The sequence below is a fragment of the Dendropsophus ebraccatus genome, chromosome 8, assembly GCF_027789765.1.
Source record: "Dendropsophus ebraccatus isolate aDenEbr1 chromosome 8, aDenEbr1.pat, whole genome shotgun sequence".
In the NCBI taxonomy this organism is placed as follows: Eukaryota; Metazoa; Chordata; class Amphibia; order Anura; family Hylidae; genus Dendropsophus; species Dendropsophus ebraccatus.
Window position 1 is genome coordinate 105697414 of NC_091461.1, and position 15615 is coordinate 105713028.

Consider the following 15615-nt stretch of genomic DNA (forward strand, 5'->3'; position numbering starts at 1 on the left):
TATAAATATAGGAGATTCCCATTAGTCCGGAGCCGGAGTCCCTAATACCCTCAATCATTCGTTCACTCTGTACCTTACCCCCATCCCTTCTTATTCCCACCTTTATCCCCATATATATCTGGGTATATGTATACCAACAATTTCCCGATAGTACATATTCCTGTCTAACCTCCTCCCAATTCTTAAGTCTATTATCCACCATTATATCCCGGAGCAGTAACTTGTATATGGAGGAGCCCCAGAGCAGTAACATGTATGGAGGAGCCCCAGAGCAGTAACATGTATATGCAGGAGCCCCAGAGCAGTAACATGTATATGGAGGAGCCCCAGAGCAGTAACATGTATATGGAGGAGCCCCAGAGCAGTAACATGTATGGAGGAGCCCCAGAGCAGTAACATGTATGGAGGAGTCCCAGAGCAGTAACATGTATATGGAGGAGCCCCAGAGCAGTAACTTGTATATGGAGGAGCCCAGAGCAGTAACATGTATGGAGGAGCCCCAGAGCAGTAATATGTATGGAGGAGCCCCAGAGCAGTAACATGTATATGGAGGAGCCCCGGAGCAGTTACATGTGTATGGAGGAGCCCCAGAGCAGTAACTTGTATATGGAGGAGCCCCAGAGCAGTAACATGTACATGGAGGAGCCCCGGAGCAGTTACATGTGTATGGAGGAGCCCCAGAGCAGTAACATGTACATGGAGGAGCCCCGGAGCAGTAACATGTATGGCGGAGCCCCAGAGCAGTAACATGTATGGAGGAGTCCCAGAGCAGTAACATGTATATGGAGGAGCCCCAGAGCAGGAACATGTATATGGAGGAGCCCAGAGCAGTAACATGTATATGGAGGAGCCCAGAGCAGTAACATGTATATGGAGGAGCCCAGAGCAGTAACATGTATATGGAGGAGCCCCAGAGCAGGAACATTTATATGGAGGAGTCCCAGAGCAGTAACTTGTATATGGAGGAGTCCCAGAGCAGTAACATGTATGGCAGAGCCCCAGAGCAGTAACATGTAAATGGAGGAGCCCCAAAGCAGTAACATGTGTATGGAGGAGCCCCAGAGCAGTAACATGTATATGGAGGAGCCCCAGAGCAGTAACATTTATATGGAGGAGTCCCAGAGCAGTAACATGTATGGAGGAGTCCCAGAGCAGTAATATGTATGGAGGAGTCCCAGAGCAGTAACATGTGTATGGAGGAGCCCCAGAGCAGTAACATGTGTATGGAGGAGCCCCAGAGCAGTAATATGTATATGGAGGAGCCCCAGAGCAGTAACATTTATATGGAGGAGTCCCAGAGCAGTAATATGTATGGAGGAGTCCCAGAGCAGTAACATGTATGGAGGAGTCCCAGAGCAGTAACATGTATGGAGGAGCCCCAGAGCAGTAACATATATATGGAGGAGTCCCAGAGCAGTAACATTTATATGGAGGAGTCCCAGAGCAGTAATATGTATGGAGAAGTCCCAGAGCAGTAACATGTATGGAGGAGCCCCAGAGCAGTAACATGTATGGAGGAGCCCCAGAGCAGTAACATGTATGGAGGAGTCCCAGAGCAGTAATATGTATGGAGAAGTCCCAGAGCAGTAATATGTATATGGAGGAGCCCCAGAGCAGTAACATGTATATGGAGGAGCCCCAGAGCAGTAACATGTATATGGAGGAGCCCCAGAGCAGTAACATGTATATGGAGGAGCCCCAGAGCAGTAATATGTATATGGAGGAGCCCCAGAGCAGTAACATGTATATGGAGGAGCCCCAGAGCAGTAATATGTATATGGAGGAGCCCCAGAGCAGTAACATGTATATGGAGGAGCCCCAGAGCAGTAACATTTATATGGAGGAGTCCCGGAGCAGTAACATGTATACGGAGGAGTCCCAGAGCAGTTACATGTATGGAGGAGTCCCAGATCAGTAACATGTGTATGGAGGAGCCCCAGAGCAGTAATATGTATGGAGGAGCCCCAGAGCAGTAACATGTAAATGGAGGAGCCCCAAAGCAGTAACATGTATATGGAGGACCCCCAGAGCAGTAATATGTATGGAGGAGTCCCAGAGCAGTAACATGTGTATGGAGGAGCCCCAGAGCAGTAACATGTATATGGAGGAGTCCCAGAGCAGTAACATGTATGGAGGAGTCCCAGAGCAGTAATATGTGTATGGAGGAGTCCCAGAGCAGTAACATGTATATGGAGGAGCCCCAGAGCAGTAACATGTATGGAGGAGCCCCAGAGCAGTAACATGTAAATGGAGGAGTCTCAGAGCAGTAACATGTGTATGGAGGAGCCCCAGAGCAGTAACATGTACATGGAGGAGCCCCAGAGCAGTAACATGTGTATGGAGGAGCCCCAGAGCAGTAACATGTATGGAGGAGTCCCAGAGCAGTAACATGTATATGGAGGAGCCCCAGAGCAGTAACATGTATGGAGGAGTCCCAGAGCAGTAACATGTGTATGGAGGAGCCCCAGAGCAGTAATATGTATATGGAGGAGCCCCAGAGCAGTAACATGTATGGAGGAGCCCCAGAGCAGTAACATGTATGGAGGAGTCCCAGAGCAGTAACATGTAAATGGAGGAGTCCCAGAGCAGTAACATGTATATGGAGGAGTCCCAGAGCAGTAATATGTATGGAGGAGTCCCAGAGCAGTAACATGTATATGGAGGAGTCCCAGAGCAGTAATATGTATGGAGGAGTCCCAGAGCAGTAACATGTATATGGAGGAGTCCCAGAGCAGTAATATGTATGGAGGAGTCCCAGAGCAGTAACATGTGTATGGAGGAGCCCCAGAGCAGTAACATGTATATGGAGGAGTCCCAGAGCAGTAACATGTAAATGGAGGAGCCCCAGAGCAGTAACATGTGTATGGAGGAGCCCCAGAGCAGTAACATGTATATGGAGGAGCCCCAGAGCAGTAACATTTATATGGAGGAGTCCCAGAGCAGTAACATGTATATGGAGGAGCCCTAAAGCAGTAACTTGTATATGGAGGAGTCCCAGAGCAGTAATATGTATATGGAGGAGCCCCAGAGCAGTAACATGTAAATGGAGGAGCCCCAGAGCAGTAACATGTATGGAGGAGCCCCAGAGCAGTAACATGTAAATGGAGGAGCCCCAGAGCAGTAACATGTATATGGAGGAGTCCCAGAGCAGTAACATGTATGGAGGAGTCCCAGAGCAGTAACATGTATATGGAGGAGTCCCAGAGCAGTAACATGTATGGAGGAGCCCCAGAGCAGTAACATGTAAATGGAGGAGTCCCAGAGCAGTAACATGTATATGGAGGAGTCCCAGAGCAGTAACATGTATGGAGGAGTCCCAGAGCAGTAATATGTGTATGGAGGAGCCCCAGAGCAGTAACATGTAAATGGAGGAGTCCCAGAGCAGTAACATGTATATGGAGGAGTCCCAGAGCAGTAACATGTGTATGGAGGAGTCCCGGAGCAGTAACATGTAAATGGAGGAGTCCCAGAGCAGTAACATGTATATGGAGGAGTCCCAGAGCAGTAACATGTATATGGAGGAGTCCCAGAGCAGTAACATGTATATGGAGGAGTCCCAGAGCAGTAACATGTGTATGGAGGAGTCCCAGAGCAGTAATATGTATGGAGGAGCCCCAGAGCAGTAACATGTATATGGAGGAGCCCCAGAGCAGTAATATGTATGGAGGAGCCCCAGAGCAGTAACATGTATGGAGGAGTCCCAGAGCAGTAACATGTATATGGAGGAGTCCCAGAGCAGTAACATGTATATGGAGGAGTCCCAGAGCAGTAACATGTATATGCAGGAGCCCCAGAGCAGTTACATGTATGGAGGAGTCCCAGAGCAGTAACATGTATATGGAGGAGTCCCAGAGCAGTAACATGTATGGCCCAGTAAGATTTACAGCCATCCTTGTAGATAAGCTGTCAGCAGCCTCCAGATGAATCCTCCAGTTCTGTAAAGCTGCCCCTGCCAGAGGCAGAATAAAGGGAGGGGGGAGCTCTTTATCAATGGAGATAGCTGTCAGCCGCCCACTTCCCCCCATACCTTTCCTGCTCCCCTCTGCTGTTCTATAGGGGACACATTTATCTGGAGGAAAGTATTTTTCATCAATAAAAGCTGTCAGTGGCCGGGATGATCTATACGGCGATGGAAAGTATTTTTAGACCTGCAGTCATTGCTTTGATGACTAGAATGTTTAATATCCCACGTCCTACATAGGTAGTTACTGTGCGGAGCCATAAATTACCTGGGGGGCAAAGAGTTAACCAAAGGTTCATAGGAATTTATTTATTTTTTTAGTGTATTGGAATGTGGAGGTTGCGGTATACTGAGCGCGAATCCGGAGAAATCGCCATCATATATATGGGAATTATCCTGGGACCAGAGCACGGTATTGGACTTACTGCCAGATTAGACTATTATCCTATGTTATGTTAGTCTGTTATTATACTGTATTACATTATACTATAGTGATGGGTCGGGTAAAAAATAAGCATCATCTGCCCCCATTATGTTATTATACTATACTATAATATGGTTCAGGGAAGAAAAAGAGTGCTGCACCTCACACCTATGGCTGATACTAGTGCCGCTAGGCTAAATAAAAAACACATCAGAATTTTGTGTATGAATTGATCAAGCCACACTGCCACATGTACCTCGTGCCGGTATCTGATACACATGGGTCCCTACACTAAGTCCACACCGTGCCAGTCAGTGGCCACCAACCCCGCAGGCATGCACAGTCAGGAAAGGGAGGGCATGGAACGGCCCTGCAACCCCCATGCCACAGGACCAGACCCAAAAATGCCACACCAAAACCCAGCCAGCACCACCGGCGGAGGAAGCTGCCCCCAAACAGCACAAGTCTGGATAAGGTATTGCACTCACCATAGCTATCAAAGATAGAATGGGACAGACAGGAGGGATTAAAACCATGTGCACTCAGGTGTCTCCTGCTAATTGCGGTCATGTGGGTCTCACCAGGAGGAGTGCAAAACATGGAGAAAAGAGAGAAACAAAATACGGTTCAGGGAAGAAAAAGAGTGCTGCACCTCACACCTATGGCTGATACTAGTACCTCTCGGCTGTTCTCCGTGTTTTGCACTCCTCCTGGTGAGACCCACATGACCGCAATTAGCAGGAGACACCTGAGTGCACATGGTTTTAATCCCTCCTGTCTGTCCCATTCTATCTTTGATAGCTATGGTGAGTGCAATACCTTATCCAGACTTGTGCTGTTTGGGGGCAGCTTCCTGCACCGGTGGTGCTGGCTGGGTTTTGGTGTGGCATTTTTGGGTCTGGTCCTGTGGCATGGGGGTCGCAGGGCCGTTCCATGGCCTCCCTTCCCTGACTGTGCATGCCTGCGGGGGTGGTGGTCACTGACCGGCACAGTGTGGACCCATGTGTATCAGATACCTGCACGCGGTACATGGGGCAGTGTGGCTTGATCAATTCACATACAGAATTCTGATGTTTTTTATGCAGCCGAGAGGTACTAGTATCAGCCATAGGTGTGAGGTGCAGCACTCTTTTTCTTCCCTGAACTATACTATAATATGTTATATAATGCTTAATATTTACCATGATATAATACCTTACTTTATCACATAATTATAAGTAAGTCATATTATACTATACTCTACTATAGTATTTTATTATACTACATAAAATTATTATATCATGAAATTATATCTACATGAAATTATTATTCTGCACTATATTATTATATTACGTTATAACATGTTATTATGCCGTATTATGCAATTATACTATAATATTATTATGCTATATTATAATATATTATATCATAATACTCAAAGAGGTATTCCAGGAATTAAAGCCTACCTGCCATGAAGTAGGGGTATCCATGGATATGACCACGGTGATGATAATGCACACAATCCCCATTCTGATCTAATCGGGGCCACGTGCATTACTATCATGACATGGTCGTATTCAAAGATACACGAACTTCCGTCTGCAGAATGGATTTCACCGTTGATCGGGTCAGAGGACTTCATGACAGGTACGCTTTAACTTAGCTTTAACTTTAACTAGCAGATAAAAGATATAAAACCCTATACTCCCTTTCCTCACTCCCCCACTACCATCAGTATCATGGAGCACCGCTTCCCGCTGCGCAGCGCTTCCAGTTTCAGGCGGGGTCTGCCCATGGTATTGAGTTCTGCAGCCACTGATTGGCCACTATGCGACAACCCAAAAGCCGTGCACAGAAGAGATCAGGGTGCTGTGTTTTCGTGTGTGTGGGAGTGAGGGAGGTGAGTATAGGGTTTTCTTTTTACCACCTACGTGAACTCCACTATAAATAAAGGGATCATATAGGATTAGGATTTCCCCAAAATACCGCCACTTCCATCCCTAGTTTGGGTTTGCTATTGCAGATCAGTTCCATTAAAGTTAGGGTGTTGGGTTTTAATACCACACACACCCTGAGGACAAGGGTGGTGCTGTTTCTGTAAGAAAGCAGCTATGTTTTTCTAATCCTGGATAAAGCCTTTAATTCTTTCCTTGAATATAGTAATAATATTATTCAGCATAGCTTTGGATGTCCAGGCATGATGGGAATTGTAGTTTGCCACAGCTGGAGGGAAAAAGGTTCCCTATCTCTGCCCTACATCATCCCATTATCATGCTATAAGTCTGTTATTATACTATATTATGCTGTTACACTATATGATATTGTTATTGTATTATATTATAATATTATATCATTACTGTACTTATTGTACTGTAATTATATAACATTTTATTTCAGTGGTGTAGCTAACATAGAGGCAGGGTAGGCATCTGCTATGGGGCCCGTGAGGGAAGGGGGCCCTGGGATGTACAGGGAAGATAAAAGCGTCCTGTGTCACTTAACCTCTTAAGTACTAAAGTGTGTAAGTGACACAAACATTACTTAATGCTGCAGCACAAAAAAAGGTTAAAAGCAGAAGAGAATAAGGTCTCTGCTTCACTCCTCTGATAACCCTGGACCTCTGTTCTCTGGAGCTCCTGCAGAGGTCAGGGGTTATCAGTGCCCTAGCCATCTCCTTCTCTTCTGCTTTTAACCCTTTTTTGTGCTGCAGCATGTAAGTGAGGTTTGTGTCACTTACACAATTCAGTACATAAGGGGTTAAGCAAAAGGTAGTCTGCTCCTGCACCTATGTATTAACCCATAAGGGCTAATAATATGCAGTGCTTTGTGTTGTGCCTGGGGGCCCATACAGTTTTTCTTTTGCTGTGTTGCCCCATGAATCCTAGCTACTCCTCCTTTTTATTTTATTATATTTACTTCATTCTGCTTATAGCACCAACCTATTCCACAGCGCTGTACAGACGTCACTCCTCATCTAAATTTTATCTCTATTATCTTTTTTAGTGTTATTACACTATACAGTATGATTATATATTGTATTTCATGCAATATTATTAGTATTATTATACTGTATATTATATTATTTACTACTCCAGTATATAGTACAGTACAATCATATAGAGTAGTCTCATGGTCTGGCATCCCACAGTATTCTGACATCATACGTTTCTCCGGTTCTATATATGTCATTTATACTTCTGGCTAATAGTCATTGATGAGGATGGAGTGAATGTGGCAGACATGATGGATTGTGCTGTGATACCTGCCACTGACTCCGACATCCCATCCACTTGATGCATGATTGCATATTCTCCTATCCAGGGTATAGCTGGATTTTCAAGATCTCTGGTTTTCAAGATCTCTGCTTGCTGTCATTAAAATGGTTTACGTCCATTGAATAAAAGTCAGTCCGGATCATGTGATGGACACAAGGGCGCCTGTTTTTGCCCATTTCGTGATCCCCCAGTTACAGTGAGGGTTAAGATAACGCAACGTCGCTGCAACCTTACCATAAGGTGTGAACGCAGCCTCAGACGGGACAACACAATGGGCAATTGTAGATTCCTCTATGGCACAGGTGTCACAGCTGTTACAAAACTACAATTCCCATCATGCCTGGACAGCCAAAGCGAAGCTTTGGCTGTCCAGGCATGATGGGAATTGTAGTTTTTCAACAGCTGGAGGGCAGCGAGTTCTATGATCACGGTAAACAATTACAGATCCTATTGAATGACAGCAAGCAGAGATCTTGAAAACCATAATGAAAGTATACCATTGGCTGGGGCTGGAATACCCCTTTAAGAGTTGCATTTTTCATTCGCCTTCCTTAGAAACAGATACAATGGTTTATTATTGTGAATAGGCAAATCATTTGCCTCCAGGGTGTAGTAACATAAAGCCGCCATACTGATACACTGTATCTCTGCTCATACTCCCCCCCCCCATGGGTTGTGGGTTTCTCCTGTATCCACATCATACATCACTCCTGTCATCTACAAATCTAATTCAGCTAAGTGGGTTTCTGCTCTTAGAGGGGGGGAGGGGGCCTGGACGTGTCGCTCTCCTCCGCCGTCTCATAGGTCAGGTGACAGGTCAAATATAGACAGGAGGAAGATCATTTTAAGACCCTGTCACTGAGACTGCAGCAACAGGATGGAGCGGCTGTCCCCTGGCGTTCTTACACGGGCCAGGGCCTGCGCCATAAAGCGCTCTGTCTATATTTGTCGCAGATCTGGCGTCCGTCCAGGAGCTGAATACAGACTGACATTAAGCGTGTTGTGTCTCACAGTGACATGGTGGAGTAAACACATAGGGGGACATGAGAATGGATCACATGCGATAGGCTTAGATACACTGGCCAAACTGGCAATGTCAGACATGATAGGCTTAGATACATGGCCCCAAAGACAGTATCACACATAATAGACTTAGGGACAGCAGCCTAGAAGACAGTATCACACAAGATAGAATTAGATACATGGCTCTGAAGACAGTATCACACATGATAAGCTTATATACAGGCCTTTTTAAGCTTTTATTACAGCATGATAGGCTTAGATACACGACTCAACAGACTGTATCACACGAGTTAAATAGTTAAATACACAGTCCAACAGACAGTATCATACAAAATAGATTTAGATACACAGCCTAGAAGATAGTATCACACAAGATAGATTTAGATACATAGCCCAGAAGACAGTATCATACTAAATAGATTTAGCTACATGGCCTAAAAGACAGTATCAAACAAGATAGAATTAGATACACAGCCCAGAAGATAGTATGATACAAGATAGCATTAGATACACAGCCCAACAGACAGTATCATACAAGATAGAATTAGATATGCAGCCCAAGAGATAGTATGATACAAGATAGAATTAGATACACAGCCCAGAAGATAGTATCACACAAGATAGAATTAGATACACAGCCCAGAAGATAGTATCACACAAGATAGAATTAGATACACAGCCTAGAAGATAGTATCACATAATATAGAATTAGATACACAGCCTAGAAGACAGTATCACACAAGATAGAATTAGATACACAGCCTAGAAGACAGTATCATACATGATAGAATAAGATACACAGCCCAGAAGATAGTATCACACAAGATAGAATTAGATACACAGCCTAGAAGACAGTATCATACAAGATAGAATTAGATACACAGCCTAGAAGACAGTATCACACAAGATAGAATTAGATACACAGCCTAGAAGACAGTATCACACAAGATAGAATTAGATACAAAGCCCAAAGACAGTATTACACAAGATAGAATTAGATACATAGAATTAGATACACGGCCCAAAAGACAGTATCATACAAGATAGAATTAGATACACAGCCCAGAAGACCGTATCATACAAGATAGAATTAGATACACTGCCTAGAAGACAGTATAATTTAGTATCACACTCGATATGCTTAGATACATGGCTCAGCAGACATTGTCACACACAGTAGGCCTAGATACACCAGATAGCCATAGATACAATGATTGTGGCTATGTTCACACAATGATTTTTAACGGCTGTTATTTGATACTCAAGATAACAGTTGTTGTTTTGAGGATCAACTAGCAGCGGTCTCCTAACATACTTTGGCGGCCATCATACAATGATGGACGTTGGTACACGATTCTAGTTCAGGCTGAATGATGGCCATTTTGGGTGTGTCCTTTTTTTTTGTAAAGGTCCGTCGAATTTAATATAAAAGACATCACAGAACAGTGACTTAAAAATCTACAATTTTTAATAACGGACAAATTGATGTTTGTGTCGTTATTGTGCGGCTGTTATATAGCGAACAGCGGCCACTATTTTAAGTTGATCATTCATATATTATTAATTCACTTTTCATCTGCCGTCTTTTATAAATTTTATTCAATGCATTGTGTGAACTAATGGCCATCATTTCCGTAGACCTCAATGGGAACCACTGAAGAATGAAAACGACGGCGGTCGTTTTAAATAAAAATTATGGCTGTTATTTAAAGGGGTACTCCGGCGAAAATATTTTTCTTTCATATCATCAGGTTTCAGGAAGTTATACAGTTTTGTAATTTACTTCTATTTAAAAATCTCCATTCTTTCAGTACTTATCAGCTGCTGTATGTCCTTCAGGAAGTGGTGTATTCTTTCAAGTCTGATACAGTGCTCTCTGCTGCCACCTCTGTCCATGTCAGGAACTGTCCAGAGCAGGAGAGGTTTTCTATGGGGATTTGCTACTGCTCTGGACAGCTCCTCATATAGACAGAGGTGGCAGCAGAGAGCACTGTGTCAGACTGGAAAGAATACACCACTTTCTGCAGGACATACAGCAGCTGATACGTACTGGAAGACTGGAGATTTTTATATATGTAAACTACAAATCTATATAAATTTCTGAAACCAGCTGATCTGAAAGCAAAAGAGTACCCCTTTAAACAAAAAAGATAATGTGTGAAGATGACCTGTAACAGCAGACCGTATCGCAACAGATTTAGATACATTGGCTCAGCAGACAGTATCACCATAGGTTTGGATACATTAGTCCAGCAAATAGCATGACATATGATAGGGCTAGGTACACCGCCTTCTTTCATTTGCACAAGGATGAATTAAGAATCATTAAAAGCCACTATAAAGATGGATGTGACAGATTGATAGGATGCATAAAGTTCATCTCTGTTTCTTATATTGATATGAACCATTGTGCAGGGAGCGCTCCAGTGGCCTGATAGGGCTGGGACCACATATCATGGAGGGCAGAGGTCACAGATATTTGGCTTCATCATTTTTGGGTGTGTAATTGGAAATTGTGCCAATGCTATAAAAAGGATTGTGATGAAAGTTCAGACCTAGTGGCACAACGCCATTATCTAGGGAACCTTCCAACAGGCATAGGGCTCTCCTGTAGTTGCAAAACTACAGTTCCCATCATGCCTGGACAGCCTGGACAGCCATCCCTGGTCTTCAGGGACGCCATGAACTTCTTATTCAGGAAGAAGAACATTTATCTGCTTGGTTACAGTGATCACTTATAGCTGCAGCATGCTGGGAGTTGTGGTTTTGCACCTGCTGGAGAGCCACATCTTGGAAAGTTACCCTTATTAGAGATGAGCGAGTACTAAAATGCTCGGGTGCTCGATGCTCGAGACGAGTATTTTCGATAACGAACCCCATTGAAGTCAATGGGAAATTCAAGCATTTTTGCAGGGGACCAAAGCTCTGCACAGGGAAGGTTGCCTTAAAACCTGGAAACTTCAGCAAATGATGGAAACGACACAGAAATGGACAGGAAACAGCAGGGGCAGCGTGCATGGATGCCTCTGGGGCTGGCAAGGCGCGTGTGCTGGCACATGTTAGGAAAGCACCCAACTGGATGCAACTGGGAGGACTTTTGGTGTAGTCTATGGAGTCTCTGTGTACCAGGTACCAGGTGCTTTTTGTTTTAGAGCCCTGTTACACTGCACACTGCACAGCCGGGATAGGTGTAGCTGCACTACAGATCCCAGCAAGCCAAGGTACAGCAGCAGCAAAAATTTATACTGAGAGGACTTTGGGCAATTTATTTGGGGTCTTTGTGGACCATTTACTGTCCCCTTTCTGGCACCAGTCGCTCTGCACAGTGTGCAGCCAAGATGGCGGTAGCTGCACTACAATTCCCAACCAGCAGCCAAGAGTAGCAAAAAAAAAAAAAAAAAGTAGTTGTAGCCCTTAGGACTGTTGGGTTCTTTGTGGATGATTCCTGCCTTAGGGTGGGTTCACACTACGGAATTCTCGCGGATAAACTCCGCAGAATTCCGCAGTATGTCTGCGCGCACGGCCGCGCACCTTTCCGCCGGCTCCATAGACACCATTGACATGTCACTTCTTTCGGCGGATAGCAGAATACGCCGGCCCATAGAATGGTGTCTATGGAGCCGGCGGAAAGGCGCGCGGCCTTGTGAACCCACCCTAACAGACACTAATATTCCCTGCCTAACACTCTCCCTGACAGACAGCAGCTCTCTCCCTATGCTCATCCAGCCTGCGTCTGAAGCGAGCATCACGGGACCTGATTCTTATATGCCCTGGTCATCTGATCTGGCCAGCCAATCGCTGCTATTGACATGTAAGGTTCCCACGTGATGCTACAAGCTCCCAAGGCCTCTCCTGCATGATGATTGGCTGAGAAAAAGCCGCCAAACATGCAGGAAGAGGAAGATGCCATTGTCTTGAGTATCGCGAGATGCTCGTCCGAGTAACGAGTACCATCGAGTACCAAGCTCGGACGAGCATGCTCGCTCATCTCTAACCCTTATACCTTCAATACGTGTCAGCCAAGCGTGCATTCATCTAACAGCTATTGAAAGTTATAAGGGTAGATACCAGTTATGCACGGTCACGGTGCTCTAATCACTTTCTGTATGATGTTTTATAGGTCTGCAGTGATATTTATAAAACAAACAGAACGTCCGGCTCCTCCCGGAATAATCTGCTGGATCATTGTTTTAATTACTCTCCAGGTGTATTATCTATGCGGGATAATGACGCCTCTCATTGTTTACAATATCATGCTCATAGTAAATGGATGGGAGTCCTGAATGGTGATGCTAAAATCCCATGAAATCCCATTCCACTATATGAGATATGGGTGTATATAACTGGTGTAGAATATTATAACCTCCATTACATTCTATACATGGAACATGACAACCCCCAACATGACTAGTGATGAGCAAACATCCTGATGTTCGGTTCAGATCCCGAACACGAACATAAAAAAAAAAAGATTGTGATCGGTTCGTGTTCGCCGAACATTCACAAACAAATAACAAACATACAGTAGAAGCGTAAATTTCAGTCCATGCACTTGCGTGCAGATTACCAGGTGCAAAATTTCAATTTCCGAAGTTGCGTACGCAATTCATTTGCGTACAGATTGCGTACATTTCGGTATAGAGTTACGCACATGCGTACAGATTACCAGACGCAAAACATAAAATACGCAGTAGCGTACGTTCGTAAGTTCTAATATGTTTGAAAATGATCGTTATAACCATTCTGATCATTGAAAACATAAAATTCTATCATATATTATACGGAGAACACTACAACTCCCAGCATGACCCGACCACTGGACTCGACCATGATAAAATTCTATCATATATTATATGGAAAAACTACAACTCCCAGCATGACCCGACCACCAGACATAACCATACCATACATAACCATTCTGTTATACTCTATACATAGAACACTACAATGCCCAACATGGCCATAGTTCAGTGCTAGTCCATAGTGCTGTTCTGTTATACTCTTCAGAACCTTCTTTACCATCGGGAACCCCTAAAAATATTTCTCTCCCATAGAACCGAAGATTCAACTCCACCCCTATTGTGACAGCTCTTGGCATTGTTCCAGGGAAATCCAGGGTTCCATATAATCCTCTATACACAGAACACTACAACCCCCAATATGACCCGACCACTGGACATGACCATAATAAAATTCTATCGTATATTATACGGAGAACACTACAACTCCCAGCATTATCTGACCACTAGACATAACCATGCATAATTCTGATATACTCTATACATAGAACACTACAATGCCCAACATGACCATAGTACAGTTATACTATACTATATACATAGAACACTACAACCCCCAATCTGACCAACTACTGGTCCATAGTGCTGCTGTTATACTCTTCAGAACCTTTTTACCATTCAGAGTCTCCCATAGAACCGCATATTCAACTCCACCCCTACTGTGACAGCTCCTGGCATTGTTCCAAGGAAATCCAGGGTCACATGTAATCCTCTATACACAGAACACTACAACCCCCAATATGACCTGACCAAGTTGGAAAGATGACAGAACTACTTTTACAATCCAACAAGAGAAGGAAATTATTTGAATTCTTGATTTTGAGAAGTTTCCAAGAGCAAGAAAGGTCAAGTTGCAGCGGAGCCCTGCGGGTATATTCTGAAATGTGTCTTACAATACGTCTCTTATAAAAGCCTCGGAGTCACCACTTATGGCTCGTCCACCGGGCTCAGAGAGCTCTTCAGCCTCTTCAAGTCACTATATCATTCTCTTATTTGTTGATTCGCTGGTCCTGAAGGATTCTTAGTGCCTCTTGCAGCATCTGTTGGGATATTATCAGGCCCCAACCAGCTGAAGCACTCATCTCTTGTGAGGCTACTCTGAGCGCTGCATTACAGCATAGGGGAGGAGCGTCCCCTAACTTGTGTTGTAAAATTACAACTCCCAGCATTGTAAGAGTTCTGCATCCCCTATAGCAGGGATGGGGAACCTTTGGCCCTCCAGCTGTTGCAAAACTACAATTCCCATCATGCCTAGACAGCCAAAGCTTCGCTTTGGCTGTCCAGGCATGGTGGGAGTTGTAGTTTTGTAACAGCTGGAGGGCCAAAAGTTTCCCCATCCCTGTTTCTAAGCAGATTCCCCCTACTATGACTTTCCAGGTGTTTCAAAACCACTACTCCTTTCTTGCTCTACCTATATAGCAATGGTCTCCATCCTGTGGCTCTCCAACTGTTGCAAAACTACAACACCCAGCATGCCTTGACAGCTCTGCATCTTCTATAGCAGTGTTCTCCAAACTGTGACTCTCCAGCTTTTTCAAAACTACAACTCTCATCTTCCCCCTAACAGCACTCTTTACAACTATGTTGCTTTCAAAATTACGACTCCTATCATGCACTGACAGATCCGCACCCTCGGCAGCACTGATCTCCAACCTCTGGCACTGTTGCAAAACTACAATTACCATCTTGCCCTGAGAACTCTGCACCCCCAATAGCAGTGGTCTCCAACCTGTAGTCCTCCAGCTTTTTGAAAACTACAACGCCCATCATACCCCCAGCTTGCACTCCCTATAGCAGTTATCTTTAACCTGTGGCTCTTCGGCACTTGCTAAACTACAACTCCCAGCAGGTTCTAATATCTCTATACCATCTATAGTAGTGTCTCCCAACCCCTGGCTCTCCAAATATTGCAAAACTACAACTCCTATTAAGTCCCAGCATCTGTACCCTCTATAGAAGAAGTCTCAAACCTGTGGCTATCTAGCTTTTACAAACTACAACTCCTATCATGCAAAGCATGCATTATTTTGCTTTCCTCTTGGCTCCTCCAACTGTTGCCTGCTATTACCAAGCTTGGGGAAGCGAAAGCTCAGTAGGATACAACACTACATGTCCAGTACCAGTCATGGCTCCTCGGTGATAACCAGACTTCCT

General features: G+C 44.4%; 1 protein-coding gene across 1 annotated transcript in view; it reads left to right on the forward strand.

Annotated features, from left to right (window-relative positions):
* The window catches only part of FGGY (FGGY carbohydrate kinase domain containing), a 381964-nt gene that overhangs the window by 100877 nt on the left and 265472 nt on the right, over positions 1 to 15615 (forward strand). Inside the window, exon 2 of the mRNA XM_069981325.1 lies at positions 4283 to 4373. Within this exon, the coding sequence (XP_069837426.1) occupies positions 4292 to 4373 (82 nt within the window). The 5' untranslated portion in view covers positions 4283 to 4291. The remainder of the gene's footprint in view (positions 1 to 4282; positions 4374 to 15615) is intronic.